At 34.7% G+C, this 15864-nt stretch overlaps 2 protein-coding genes across 2 annotated transcripts; one reads left to right on the top strand and one right to left on the bottom strand.

The window, feature by feature from the left end:
* Positions 1 to 2134: 2134 nt before the first annotated feature.
* On the top strand, positions 2135 to 5323 carry LOC18600993 (receptor-like protein EIX2). Its single transcript, XM_018118907.2, has one exon. The coding sequence runs from the start codon at positions 2135 to 2137 to the stop codon at positions 5135 to 5137; it is 3003 nt and encodes a 1000-aa protein (XP_017974396.1). The 3' UTR covers positions 5138 to 5323.
* A 1342-nt stretch (positions 5324 to 6665) lies between these two features.
* Positions 6666 to 9964, bottom strand: LOC18600992 (receptor-like protein EIX2). The gene is made up of 2 exons (XM_088805199.1): positions 9421 to 9964; positions 6666 to 9336 (listed from the first exon to the last, which is right to left on the bottom strand). The coding sequence occupies exons 1-2, from the start codon at positions 9740 to 9742 to the stop codon at positions 6749 to 6751; spliced, it is 2910 nt and encodes a 969-aa protein (XP_088661325.1). The 5' UTR covers positions 9743 to 9964; the 3' UTR covers positions 6666 to 6748.
* Between the last annotated feature and the right edge of the window lie 5900 nt (positions 9965 to 15864).

Genomic DNA, 15864 nt, shown 5'->3' with positions numbered 1-15864 from the left:
ATATATATATTTCTTAACACTATAAATTTTGTATACTTAAACATTTAGCTTATTAATAAGTATACATATTATCTACTCAAATATTTATATTTTTTAAATATTTTTTTAATTTAGTATCTAAACATCTCAATTTTATTAAATTTAATCATTGTATTATACATTTTTGTTCAATTTACTTTCTATGACGTGAAACAGATTGTTTTTGTAATTTTTTTTATCCGCTATGTCAATATTACCATGTAGCACTATCATGTCATCATGTTAGTGCTACGTTACATGTCAATGCCATATGGCATTGTCACGTCATTAAATTTGTCGAAGAAAATAATCATCATACAAGAGCGTTTGCAATTAATCTTCAAGCTTCTCCAAATCCTCCCAGCTCTTGCTTGTGGAAAGGCATTATCAAAAGTATTCTTTTAAAACAGGTTCTTCAATTAGTCTTTGAAATGATGGATGGGTGTCTAGTGTCCCTATCCATACATTACTTTCTTGCCCTGTTCCTAACCACTTAATTATTTGAAACTGGCTTTCTAAGTTGTGTTCAACTCTTCATTAGAAAGATGCAACGTCTTCCGCCACTCGAGGAGTACAATTTGGTTAATAAATTTCCACAAATATGGAAAGTGTGAAAATTTCCCATTTTCCACGGTATGAATAGGCTGAAATTTTCCAGTTTCTGCTATGGGTTGTCCTTCTTTACCTGTACCCGATGCTAGTCAAAACAAACCCATATTTGTGTCATTGCATGCCAAAAATAAAATATATACTCGGTAAAAGTTGCATAGTTTATGAAATTTTTATAGCACTGTCTTGGTCTGCTATTGTCTGCACCTACATGTTTCTACTATACTGGAAAGGTTAAAAAAAAAGGTTTAATCTTCTTGGAACTGTTATTAGCTTGAGTTCCACCTTTTTTATTTTTTTTATGTCTAAATTTTTGTCAGCTAGATTTTGGATTAAGCAGACAGAGAAAATGGAAATTCCTCTTACTTCAAAGAATAATGGAAAATAGCTAGGAAAATAACAGCCCATTTTAAATCATTTCCCTCATGACTTCTTATAAAGAAAGACTGTCAGAAAATCTTAAACATTTGCATGAGACAACTGAGCTGAGAAAACTATGGATTCCTCAAATGGTTCACCAATAAACTTTTGACTTTAACATAAAGCAACTTTGTTCTTTTCTTTTCTTCTTTTTTCATTTTTCCCTATAAATAGTAGGAGCAAAAGTGCATACTCATTGATTTTCTTATCAGTCATTTGGACATTAATTGCATGTGAACAATAGCTAAAAATTGCATTATAGTTCATAAATCTTTTATGGAAATGACTTTGTATGCAAGTGTATGCATCTCTGCATTTCTAGTAATGTTGGAAATAATAAAAAATGGTCAATCTTCTTGGAACTAGAATTGAGGTGAGTTCACTTTCACCCTTTCATTCAGCTGGTTTTTTTAGATTTTGCTAGAATTGATGGGTGCCAAACTGTTGTCCCAACCCAAGGCTTAAGAATCCATACTTTCCTTTCTTGGAAACTACAGCATTGACAATTTGGTCATTATCCAAACTGTTACTTGACTTCAAGAAAAGAAAAAAAAAAAGATTTAAAGTACAGAAAACCTTCATTCAGCTCCACAATGTGGACATCATTTTTGACCCCTATTGGGTCAAAGTAAGTCTAGATGCATGTTTCTGGTATAATCTACTCTTTTTCAAACTAGTGGGTTCTTTTCTGATAAAAAATAAATAAACAAATTAATAAAGAACAAGTGGGATGGAAAAGCTGTATGTTTTATATGATACTTTCCTCTACTAAGGAGAGAGAATGAATGGAAGTTCCTGTTACATTAGAAATAATGAGAAGTAGCAACTTGGAATATGAAAATATTTAAGTGATTTCCCACACGACTCCTTGTATAGTTATGACTTTTATAAAACAGCTCTTGAATAAAAATATCTTATATATGTGCGAAAGACAGTGGAACCGAGAAATCTATGGCTTCCTCAATGGTCCAGCACAAAGACATTAAGTAAAAGAACTCTTCTTTTTATTTATTATTATTATTATTTTGGTTCCTATAATAACATAAGCTCAAGTGCATCTTCCTACATTTTCTTACCTGCAAGAGACATGGCAAACACCAGTGCTTCTGTCTGGTGTTCGTTTTTTATTATGATCCTCTCCTCTGAGCTCCTTTACCTTGAAATTATTAAATTTGGTTCATGCGAGAGTCAAAATGTTAGTTGCATTGCAAAGGAGAGGGAAGCTCTTCTCAAATTCAAAGAAGGTCTCACAGATCCCTCAGGGAGGCTCTCTTCTTGGAGAGGACAAGATTGTTGTATCTGGGTTGGTGTGCAGTGCAGTGACAAGCTCGGACATCATGTCACCAAGCTCAAACTTCGCAACTTGGATTCCAATAATCCCGATATGGATGTAACATCTTATGTATTAAGCGGTAAGATACATCCTTCTTTGCTTGATTTGCAATATTTGAGGTACTTAGACTTGAGTATGAACAATTTTGAAGGAGTCTCCATCCCAAACTTTGTCGGATCACTCAAGACTTTGAGATATCTCAATCTCTCGGGTGCATTTTTTGGTGGACCAATTCCTTCATTTCTTGGAAACCTTACCAACTTGCACTATCTTGATCTCAATTCTTGTTTTAGTGACTCAAACAAGAATGACTTACATTGGTTATCAACCCTTTCTAAATTGAAACACCTAAATTTGGGAAGTGTTGATCTTAGCAAGGTTGGGACGTACTGGCTTCAAGCTGTCAACATGCTTCCTTCATTAGAGGAGTTGCACTTACCAGCTTGTGGACTTTCCATTCTTCCTCTCTCACTTCCCCTTGTTAATTTTTCATCCCTTTCGGTGCTTGATCTCTCAAACAATGGTTTCAACTCCTCAATACCTAGTTGGCTTTTTAATATAAGTGGTCTTGAGTACCTTGATCTCAACTCAAACAACCTCAGAGGCGAAATTCCTGATGGATTTGCAGGCATGATCAATCTTCAAAACCTTGATTTGTCTAAAAATTCATTTATTGAAGGCAAGTTGTCAAAAAGAAATTTGGGAAGCCTCTGTAATTTGCATGTGCTTGATCTCTCTTTCAACAAGATTACTGGTGATATAGGTGAATTTATCAATGGCTTATCTCAATGCAACAATTGCAGCTTAGAGTCATTGCATTTGGGTTACAATGAACTGCACGGCATTCTTCCTGATTCCTTAGGACACTTGAGGAACTTAAAACATCTTTTTCTCATGAAAAACTACTTTGAAGGTTCCATTCCCGAATCCATAGGGAATTTGTCTTCATTACAGGAATTCTATCTCTCAGAAAATGCAATGGAAGGAACAATCCCAAGAAGCCTTGGACAAATCTCCTCGTTAGCCTCATTAGATGTCAAAGGTAATCAATGGCATGGTGTTGTAACAGAGGCTCATTTTTCTAATCTCACAAGCTTAAAGGAGCTATCCATTGCTCAAATGTCTAGGAACATCACCTTGATTTTCAATATGAGTACCAATTGGATTCCTCCTTTCAAACTTACATACATAAATCTCAAATCATGCCTAGTAGGCCCTAAATTTCCAGAATGGCTGAGAAATCAAGATGAGCTAAAGACTGTAGCTGTGTGGAATGCTGGGATTTCAGGCACCATCCCAAAGTGGTTTTGGGAGTTAGATTTAGTTTTGAATGAACTAGACTTCAGTTACAATCAGTTAACTGGTACACTGCCAAACACCGTAACGTTTATGCCTCAAGGAATTGTTTTCTTGAACTATAATAATTTCATAGGCCCTCTACCGATTTTTTCATTGAATTTGGCTTCATTCCATCTTGACCATAATATGTTTTCTGGACCGATTCCTCATGATATTGGTGAAAGAATGCCCATGTTGGCTGATGTTGATCTCTCTTTCAACTCCTTAAATGGTTCTATTCCCTCATCCATTAGAGAAATGAGTTTCTTGCTTACTTTTGTCATCTCAGACAATCAGTTGACTGGAAAAATTCCTGATATCTGGAATAACATACCAGACTTGTATCTTATTGATATGTCTAATAACAGTTTATCTGGGGATATACCACATTCTTTGGGTTCTTTGACTGCACTTAAATACTTAAGATTGAGCACAAACAATCTTTCTGGGGAACTCTCACCTACCCTGCAGAATTGCACCCTCATTGAAACTCTTGACCTTGGCGACAACAAGCTTTCTGGAGACATCCCAACTTGGATTGGAGAAACGATGCCATCTTTGTTGATTCTAAGTTTACGGTCTAACATGTTCACTGGGGATATTCCAAGACAATTATGCAATCTTTCCCTTCTCCATATACTGGACTTGGGAGAAAACAATTTGTCAGGATCAATTCCTCGTTGTATTGGCAATATGAGTGGATTTTCAACCATTATTAAGGATAACAGATATGAGTCGCAGTTGTGGGTTGTGGCAAAAGGAAGAGATCTCTTTTATGATGTTTTTCTTTTTCTTGTGAATAGCATAGACCTTTCAAGCAACAACTTATCTGGAGATTTCCCTGAAGAGCTGACAAATCTATCAAGATTGGGCACTTTGAACTTGTCCATGAACCATTTGACAGGAAAGATACCATCAGGTATTGGTCGCTTGCAATGGCTGGAGACACTCGATCTCTCAAGAAATCAACTTTCTGGCATGATCCCACCAAGCATGGTCTCCTTAACTTCATTGAATCACTTGAACCTTTCATATAATAACCTGTCAGGTAAGATTCCATCAGCCAACCAGTTTCAAACCTTCATTGATCCATCCATATATGAAGGTAACAATGGACTTTGTGGGCTACCACTGCCAACAAGGTGCAACGGCGATGATGATCCAACACATTCCCCTGGCGCTGGAAACAAGGACACTGAAGATGGAGATGACAACGAAATGCTGTGGTTCTATATCAGCATGGGACCGGGATTTGTTGTGGGATTTTGGGGAGTGTGCGGGCCCTTAATACTGAAGAAATCTTGGAGGCGTGTCTATTTCCAATTCCTTGATGATAAGAAAGAAAGGGTAATGGTGTGTGTATCATTGAAATTAGCTCGCCTAAGAAGATCAATGAACAAGCAAGAAACCCAGGTTTAGTTGCAAGATACCATAATAAGCATGTTCTAAATAAGCTAACTACTCATGCTGAAATTGTAGCAGTCTGTTACTGTTTTTATCAGCAGAGTGGCTGTATAAATACAGATATGGGTAAAGAAAGTTACTAATGTCTTCCTATTTCATTGCAAAGCAGCATCCTCTGCTCAAAGAATGCTGTTAATCAAATTTTGTATTGTTAGAATGCATCTTTTCAAATTTTCCATTCAACAATAAAATATTTTACTGCAGACAAAACTATCATTTATAATGAAAGAAAAAGCAAGGGCATTTGATAATGGAGTTTGGTGGTTAGAAAGGATGTGGTCTCTGATTAGCCAGCGCATTCGACAATTTGACAAGCAAACATGGTACAACAGATTACAACAATTCTAATAAATAGATTACATAATTTTGCAAGCAAGAACATGGTACAACAGATTTGTCGAGAGTGACCGAACCAGGTTCGCAACTGAAGCTAGGATTTGTGTTGGAGATACGCAAACGGTACATGGGCTCTCAGTTTAAGCCAACAATGTTTCAGAGAAGCAGTTCCCAAGTCACATAACGTTCCAAAAGGATTTTACTTAGCCCTTCTTAATATTTTTTAAATTATTATTTCACCCTTTGAAGAATAACTTAAATCTTTTTTTAATCCAAAATTTTTGAACTCTTCATTTAATTGTTGAGTCTTTTATTTACCAAAGTAAATTCTCGAATACTTTTTTTATGTATTTAATATATACATTTATATTTATTTTTAACAATATTTTTTATTTGATTTGTTCGATTTATATATATATATATATATATATATATATATATATATTGTCATTCTTGACCTACATGAAGGAAAGTGGTGTCACATGAAACCAGTCATTTACTAAAATGTTAAAATTTTCTTCTTATTATATTATTTATATTAGAATTTTATGTAATTAATGATATTAATAAACTTGCTAATTTTTTTTTCAATTTTATAGAGAGTGGAGTAAAGGCTCCAAGTCAAAGTATATATATATTTATCCAAAAACAATTATATATTAATATTTAAATACTACATGATAAACAAAAAAAATTTATTCTATAATCTAAGATTATATTAAAAAAATCAAAACCTAAACTAATCTTCCTCTTCAAAATTTAAATCTTGCTTTTGAGACTTGTAATGATACTTCCTCTTCTTGGTCCTTGACTGCATTTTCAGTCTCTCAAAACAACTCATCTAAACAAATTTCATGACACCACGCAGAAAAATTCTTTGATCCATCTCTTGTCATTGCATTGTTAAATTTTTAGAAATGATGAAATGAAATCTAAATTCTTTCATAGTGAGAAAAAAGTGTATTAATTGCTAAATGGATATAATTTGAATAGCTCCAAATATAATAATATGGGAATTTTTATGTCAATAAACATTAAATTTATTTATTTATTTATTTTTAGATATAAAATAATTACTATTTAATTAATTTTTCTTAACACAATTCTGGTTAAAAAAGCTTCAAGTATCATAAAATAAATTCTTATTGTATCATCTTATTATTAATTAGAGTACCAATATCTCATGCAAGTAATGGATACTCGCTACATTGGAGATATGCTAAGCTTTCTTTAATTCCTGAAGATTTTCCTTCGCAGACGATGAACATTTACCAGGAAGAATGCAAGGAATTTGTCCTTCGTTCTATCAACAAAAGAAAAATAAGCCAGTCTCCATGATTTCTTGATGATCAGAGTCCCACAGACTCCCCAAAACCCCACAAAGAAACCCAACACCAAGCTAATAAAGAACCCGAGAAGCTCAATCTCGTCTTTGTCCTTAGCATCTCCGTTGTCTTTGTCTCCATCAAAGGAATGAGTTGTTTCATTGCTATCAGTGCACTTAGTTGATAATGGAAGCCCACAAAGGGCAGGATTTCCCTCATAGATTGATGGATCATTAAGACTTTGGAACTGGTTGGTCGTTGGAATTTTTCCAGACAAATTGTTGTATGAAAAATTCAAGTGATTCAAAAATGTCAGAGAAACCATTCCTGGTGGAATTTGGCCATAAAGCTTGTTTCTCGATAAGTCAAGAGTTTCCAATAGTTTCAGTTCACCTATATTTTCTGGTATTGTCCCCATCAAATGATTCATTGACAAGTTCAATGTCCCAAGCTCAACAAGGCTTGTAAGCCCAATTGGCAACGTTCCTGATAGATTATTGCTTGAAAGATCGAGACTGTTGACAAGGTAAAGAGTGCTTTGATATTCAAGTTCCCTTCCTTTTGTCACCACCCTCAGTTGTCCCTGATACAACTCTGCATTCATATCCTTAAGTTGATACTTCATTCCAGTCAGATTTCCTACACAAGAAGGAATGGATCCTGAGAGGCTGTTGTTTGCAAGGTCCAACAAATGAAGATATGGAAGGTCACATATCTCCCCAGGAATGCTTCCACCAAAGAAGTTGGATCGCAAGCGCAAGATCAACAATGATTTCATGCTTTTTCCAATCCAACTTGGAAGGTTTCCAGATAATTGATTGTCACCAAGATCAATACTAAGCATTAGAGTGCAGTTCTGCAAGGAAGGAGGGATTTGACCAGAGAGATTATTGTTACTGAGTTTCAAGAATTTCAGTGAACTAGGAATACCTAATGATGTAGGTATTTTACCAGAAAGATTGTTATTTGACAAATCTAGAATCAACAAGAAAGGAATATGATTCCAAAATTCAGGAATCTCCCCAGACAAATTATTGTTTGACATATCCAAGGTTAGTAGTTCTGTTAAATTACCCATTGACAGTGGAATACTACCATCAAAAGAGTTGTCATAGATATACATGGCCTCAACAAGGAACATTACTTCACCAATGTCCTGGGGAATTGGGCCTGAAAGTAGATTATTATTCAAAAATAATGTAGTCACATTAGATGATAAGCGTGGGAACGGACCTTCAAAGGAGTTAAAACTGAAATCAGCGGTGGCTAAGTCACGGAAGTGCAAGGAGCTTGGTATCTGTCCACTCAATTGATTAGAACCAATATCTAGTTCCTCAAACTGAAGATTCAATTGCAGAAACCAATCAGGTATAGTACCTGTTATCCCCGCATGGTTGAGTACCAAAGTTGTCAGCTCGTTTTGATTTCTAAGCCACCTAGGAAAATTTGGACCTAGTTGACATGATCTAATCTTGATGTACTTGAGTTTGAAAGGGGGAATCCAATCAGAACTGATATTGAATACCAAGGAAATGTTCTCGGACAACCTATAGAGACGAAAATCCGTTAGACTTGAGAGGTTCACAAAATGAGCTTCCGTGATGATACCTTCCCACAAGTTTTCTGAGAAATCTAGAGCAGCTAGGGCTGAGAGTTGACCAAGACTTTCTGGGATGCCACTCATCTGATTGTTCGCAAGGTAGAAGTCCTCCAATAATGATAAATTTCCAATTGATGGAGGAATTGAACCTTGAAACGAGTTAGACCAAAGTTTAATGGATCTCAACTTCGTAAGATATCCTAGGGAACTAGGCAGGTTGCCAATTAATTTGTTGTATCCAATATCTAGGGTCTCCAAGATACTGTTGTTGCATCCAGATAAACCATCAATGAACTCAGTTATCTCACCACTGATATTGTTAACAGAGAGCTTCAAGCTCTGCAAATTGCAGAGGTTTCCTAAATCTCTAGTTAATTTTCCATTGATGTTTGAATTCTGAGACAAATCAAGGTATCGGATATTTTTCAGGTTTGCAAATTCATTTGGAAGTTCACCTTGGAGATTGTTGGAGTTGAGATCAAGATGGCGAAGGTTAGTACAATTGGACAACCAAAGTGGTATTGTGGAGCTGAATCCATTGTTGGAGAGGTCAAGTACCAAAAGAGACGTAAAGTTGATGAATGGTAGAGTGACGGGGAGATTGGAAAGTTGACAATTATACAAGTGCAGCTCCTCAAGGGAAGGTAGCATGTTGAAAGCTTGAAGCCAATATCTCGATGCCTTGATCAGATTTATACCTCCCAAATTAAGATATTTCAAGGAAGAGAGACGGGAGAGCCATCTGAGATTGCTCTCCGTTGAGTCATCGAGCGTATTACTGAGATCAAGATAACTCAACTTCGAGAGGTTTCCTAGATTTGGAGGTATCATTCCTTTGAAAGATGCACCAGAAAGATTGAGGTACACCAACTTCCTTAGTGATCCAACGAAGTCTGGAATGACACCTCGAAAGTCATTTCCACTCAAGTCCAAGTAATTCAACACTTTCAAATTAAGCAAGGATGGATTGATCTTACCACCCAATTTGTACACTGTTCCATCAGCATCGAAGTCATCTGGATGTGTATTGCGAAGGTTGAGCTTGGAAACATGACCAGATCTGCTGTTGCAACTAACACCGTTCCATCTACAGCAATTTCCTCCGATCCAAGATGACAGCCGACCTGAAGGGTCTGTAAGGCCTTCTTTGAACTTGAGCAGTGCCTCCCTCTCAGCTTCAATGCAACTGGCATTAAGGTCAGTCTGGCAGAAACCAAATTGAATGGTTTTGGAGTACAGAATTCCTGATATCAGTACTATAAGAGAAAGAAGTTGAATGGAGGCTTTGTGATGATTCATGTTTAAGAAGCGAAAGGAGTTTCAAAGAATTCTGACACATTTAAAAGATGCTATTCTATTATATAAAGAAAGCTCAGGATGGATTTTAATGGACTTTCTGCATATTTAGAGTCATGTATTCAGATCAGCAGTCAAACCAACAAATTCAGCCTATCTTGGCAATACCATATGGATGGTAGTTAACATCAAATACTTAACCTGATAAATTATAGTAGTGGTCCCCTCATCGGAACAATGGCCATGAGTTTTCCTAGTTTTTCAGTACAAACAGTACTATAGATTAATTTGTCATGTAAAAACTATTTAGCCGTCAACGAAAACTGGACCACATGCCAGAATATTCCAAGAGGAATATGTGAACCGAAAAGTCCTTGAAAACAGTCTAATATGAACTGGAAAAGTCTCCTCGAAACTGTAACTTTTGTTTTCTCCACTTTATTTTATTCTTCTGATGTGATTTTTTTTTCTTTCTTTTTGTTGGATATCTGAATAGCCAATGTTTATTTTCTACAGCCATAATTTACTCTTTCAATCTTCCATGCATTTACGTGGAAGTCAAGTATCAACATGGTGTAATCTGCCGACTAACCTACAGCTTACAACATAAACTTTTCTACCAGGTACATTCCAATGGACAAATCCTTCCACGGGGATTGCCTTCTTCCTGGAAGCTACTTTAAGTAGGATTGAAAAGTGGTTTTCCATTTTCCCTAGTGTGTGCCATTAGTCCATTCCTCAAAGCACAACCCAATCTTACAGTTACCCCTTTCCTGGGAAGTTAGCATTCCAAGGTTTGATATTCTAGAAAACTAAATGCAGCTTTTGACAGGTTTTATATTCTAAAAGTTAAGCTAAATGCAGTTTTTTTTTTTAATGGTTCACGTGTGATGAACCTTTTACAACGTAACTTACTTACCAAGGGAAAATAGCTCTAAATTTGAAGATATCTAAACCAATAGTTTAAATTACGAATTACACTTAATATTATATTTAATTCACGAAATAAAATAAAAGTACCCACAAAATGGACAATATTTTTGAATTATTGACTATTAATTTTGAAAAAGTCTTCTTTAAAGTGGGTTTGATCTCATGCTCCAAGTTTCACCACTTGTCTTTGTCAAGAGAAAGTACTAGGTTCATTCTAGTTACTAACATAATTATGTCATTGTCATTTGCTATCAAATGTGAAAAGGCTTAAACCCTAATTATTAATATCGTACAATATGTGATTCATATCTCAATTTAACACTTATGACTTAAACCACAAATTAACATTTTCCAATAATCCCCGTATGAGGTTCATATTTGAGTAGAAAGTAGATGGGTGTCAATATCTTGAGCCTTGTTGTACACGTAAGAATTGTTTGAAAATTGTGTGCCTGCTTAATCTTATCTTATATGAATTCAATAAGTTAGTGAGTATCAAAGGGGCTAGACTTTGTTTGATTTTACCCTATTGTCTTTTCTCCTTGTAATAGCAGACATTTCTTCAATTAGAGTAATGACATCATTTCAAGCCAAGTTTATAATATCACACAAGCATTTTTGTAACATTGACTGATTATATATGTACCCGTTTTCCCACAAATTTTTTCTAAACAATTCCAAAATTATTTTTAAATTTTGATGTTAAAGTACTGTATTGTCGACATATTTAAAATAATTATTTTTTTCGTTTCAAATTGAATGTTCATTTTTTACTTTAACATATATGTTAAAAAACTGGTTTAGGGTAATCTTAAAAAAATTAAGATTTGGGTCTTGTCATTGAAATAGAAGGCTAATCTTGATTTATTTATTCCTAAATGATATATGAATTTTCATGAAATTGTCGTAACGTGTGGGTCTGAGAACCCGACCCCCAGACGCGAACGTGAAAAAACTTACTAAAAAAATTAAACTAGGAGTCGCCACCAATCTTTTTACTAGCTGCGATTGGCCACCTATTGACTCGATTCTAATCGATGAAAACTTAAATTAATTTTAAGCCCACCGAAAAGAACCTTAAACCGGTCTACGATTTTCTAGATCTAGGTTCGGGAGTACGGTTACGCCCGGGGAAGGATTAGCACCCCTGGGACGCTCGTTCCATGAACGGTACTATTTTTAGATTATCCTATTGGGCTTTAATTTTTAATTTCACTATTTTTTCTTAATTATTATTCTTTTATTTTATCTCATATTTAACCTAAAATGGAATGCAAATAGGTGGCAAGATGAAATGCATGACGTGAGATAAAAATGCCGGACGAATAACCTTTTATCGAGGATATTTTCCCAAATCCGCCCATTATACTGGTGGGACTCGGGATATTCTCTCACCTAGGGAATTATCCGAGAAACTCGTCTTCGCAAATTCGACGAATAATTTCCGTCATCGGGGTAATCGTACGTTTTTCTTTTAAAATAATATTTTTGTGCATAATGAACCTAATTCGGGTAAAAGCCTTTTATTAAAGATGGTTCTCGAGCCCTCCCATCATACTGGTGGGACCCGAGGACGTCTTTTCACTTAGGAAACTTTTCGAGAAATATCCGTCTTCGCAAGATACCCGAAAGATCCCATCATCGGGGCTTAAACTCGAAAACAGAAATATTTATATGCAATGATATGCATAATGCAATATATATATGTCATGCTAATGCAATTATCTATATTTTTTAGTTATTATTAATTAATTATTATTTTTATTTTATTATATTTTTCATTATCCTATTTTCTATTCTTATTTCTTATTATTATTATTAATTTTTATACTTTACATTTTTTGTTCTAAGTTCTTATGTTTTTCACTTATAGTTAGACAAATTGTTTATAATTCTATGTTATTTTAGTGAACAAAAATTTTATATTATTTTTTTATATACTATTTTTATTTTATATATTTTTATAGTTTTATTATTATATTTTTTATAAGCAATCTTTTATTCAAACCTAATGTCTAAGATCTTATTATATATATATATATATAATTTTTTTACTTTCTTATCTTTATTTTTACATTTTTTATAATATATATATTAATTTGTAATTTGTGTCATTTGATATTTAATGCTTAATTTTAAATTAGTTGTTGTTTTAGATTTTTTTATTTGTTTTATGCCGTGTATATTGCATTTTCACAAATTGATTACTTACTATATATTCGAATTATTATTATTATTATTTTCATTTTTTTCTTTTTATCTATTATTTGTTTATTTACTTTTTTAAATGATTTCGTGTTGTTAATTTTTTTATTTTTTATAAAAAATTTCGAAATCTTGAAATCGAGACCCTCCCATTGTTCTGGTGGAGTCCGAATTCGAATTCCGAACCTAAGGAAAATCGACCCGAGATTGCGACTTCTCGCATCCCGATCGATCATCCCATCATCGGTATATTATTTTATTAATTATATATTTTTTTAAAAGAGTTAACTTTCTAATATTGATTCTCATACCTATTTTATTATTTTAATGGTTAATCTAATAATTTTTAATTTCTTAATTTAATCTTTTAGCCTACCATTTGTTTCATTCGTTTATATTATTATTTTATTATTGTTATTTACCTATTTTTTATGTTTTCTATTTTAATGATTTTGATTTTTTTATTTATTTTTTATATTTTAAATTTATATTACCATGTTAATATACTATGTTCCCATTATTTTACTAACAAAAGGCTACATTAAGAAAATCATCATAACTATCACAAACAAAAGCCCAGGATTTAAAACTTACCCAAGATTCAAGCCCAACTTAGCCCAATACGCATCAGTCTAGCAGAAAGCCCGTGAGCATGCCCTAAGTATTCAGCCTTCCTGAGCCAAAACGCAGTCGCTTTGAATGCCCTTGAGCTGCCCAATCTTATTCCCCAAAACGGCACCGTTTAGCTTTAAGCTCTAACTATAAAACCCCTTCTTCTTTCTTTTCTTCCCATTTCTTCCCTTCACTTTCTCTCTCTACCCACAAACTCTCTGACTTCTCTCTACACTCTTCCTCTGCTGGATTTCTCCTTCTCACGTAGGCGAACTCCCCTTGGTCGTCGATCTGCAGGAGGCCTCACGCCGGCGAACTCCTCCTTGCAGTCGATCTATAGGTGGCCTCACGGGTTCCCTTACAGTCGGCTCCCCAACCGGTGGCGTCGCTCCCCACTTGGATCAGCTCTTCCTTCCGACGACGACAGATCTGGTGGCGCGACGGTCGAGCTTTTTCTCTCTCTCTAACCGACTTCACTCCTCCAACGATCGGCTCTCCCACCGGTGGCTGTTGCTCCCTATCAGTCGACTTTTCAACCGGTGGTTGCTGCTCCCCAATCGGTCGGCTCTCTCTCCAATCGACGTTGCTCAAGTCGGCTTTTCAACCGGTGGCTGCTGCTCCCTAATAGTCGACTTTTCAAACGGTGGTTGCTGCTCCCCAATCGGTCGGCTCTCTCTCCAATCGACGTCGCTCAAGTTGGCTTTCCCCAACCAACGACAAACCCTCAGCCCCAATCGGTCCTCTCTGGCCGGACTCTCCCTTTCACTCTCACTGAACACGTTTCTTTCTTTTTTGGGTATTTTTTTTTTGTGGACTGATTCTAGCTGCTAGAGAACTAGGATGTTTTTGATTTTTCAGGTTCCTTTGGGGTTTTTGATTGCTTGTTTTCTTTTGCTTGCAGGATCTGAGATTTTTCTCCCGTTTTTTTCTTCTCCCGAATGCTACAGTGCCCCCTCCCCTTTATACACGGTTCCTAGGCTCTGGAGGGGGCACGCTCCACTGCCTTGTCCCTGGGCACTGGGGGGCACGCTCCACTGCCTTGTCCCTGGGCACTGGGGGGCATGTTCCACTACCCTGCCAGACGCGAATTTTTCGCGTCTGGCAGGGTGAGGGAGGTGCCTGGCATGGTGCGTCCGCACCCTGCCAGTCGTACCTCTCTCCCTTCTTTTTTATTTTTCATTTTTTTTAATTATTTTTATTATATATATATTTTTTGATTCATTTTTGTGTTTATAATTTTAGTGTCTACAAAAATTAGAAATATATTTAATATCTTATATAAATATATAAAAGATAAAATCTTTAATCAAAAAGGAAATAATTTTACATGGATGGTTTATTGTTTTGACATGTGTTTACTGATTAGTACAAGATTTGTTTTTTCTTGATTAAATTTTTTTGATGAGATGTTTTTTGAATAAATTAATGCAAGATTTGAAGTTTATGTTTGGAAGACCAAATTGATTACATAAACATTTTTCCATTATTAGAATTCCCAATTAATTTTAATTTTAATATAATTACGAGCTCTAATTAATATGATAGTATTACTTTGCACACCTAAATTTGAAAAATAAATCAGTTTTAAAAAGAAAACAGCATGATCAAAGAATAGGTAAAAAATGTTTGACATGGCCCATAAATACATGCTTAGTTGACTACTTAAATACTGGTAAAATTCAAGTAAACAAAATCAAATTTATTTGTCCAAGAGGATCTCATGGGATTAATATCATGATTTGTTTAGTCAAAATTTTCTTTTGCAATCAAACAATTTTCAAGATATTTTCAGATTAATTGTCAAAATATGTTTTTCATAACATTTTTATTTAAATTCTTGAAAGTTTAGCAAAAACCATAAGTTTCCAAAAATGAAAGGGAAAAAAAAGATAATAAGGAAAGAAAAAGAGAAATAAAGGATATAATAAATAAATGAAATAGAAGTGAATCATTAATATATTTTGATTGTATATATGCATGTTTAATATTCATATTAAAGCGTATTTAAGCGTTTAATTCAATATTAAGCAAATATATCCCTTATTAAAAGTTATGTTTAAGTTTTATTTTTTAAAAATTAAATAAGATATAAAATTACACATGCATCCCACATATTAAAAGCTAGTTTAAAGTAAGAATAAACTCATTAACCTTTTACAAGTTGACACTTTCAAGATGAATTATCAGCATTAATGCCTGCATATGATCTGATATGGTCAAGCTTGGCGAAACAATTTTCTGAAAAATAGGTAGGAAAATCCATCTTACCCTGGAAAAAGAAAACCAAGTTGTCAAAGAAATGTTCATAAATGCGACTCAGCCAGTCCACCCATACTTCCAAAAAACAGTCGAAAAGCTTTTCAATGGAGCCTTCT

The sequence above is a fragment of the Theobroma cacao genome, chromosome 4 (genome assembly GCF_053813885.1).
Source record: "Theobroma cacao isolate CCN51 chromosome 4, ASM5381388v1, whole genome shotgun sequence".
Lineage (NCBI taxonomy): Eukaryota > Viridiplantae > Streptophyta > Magnoliopsida > Malvales > Malvaceae > Theobroma > Theobroma cacao.
Note: the sequence above shows the minus strand (reverse complement) of the source record. Positions and strands in the feature narration are given on the sequence as shown.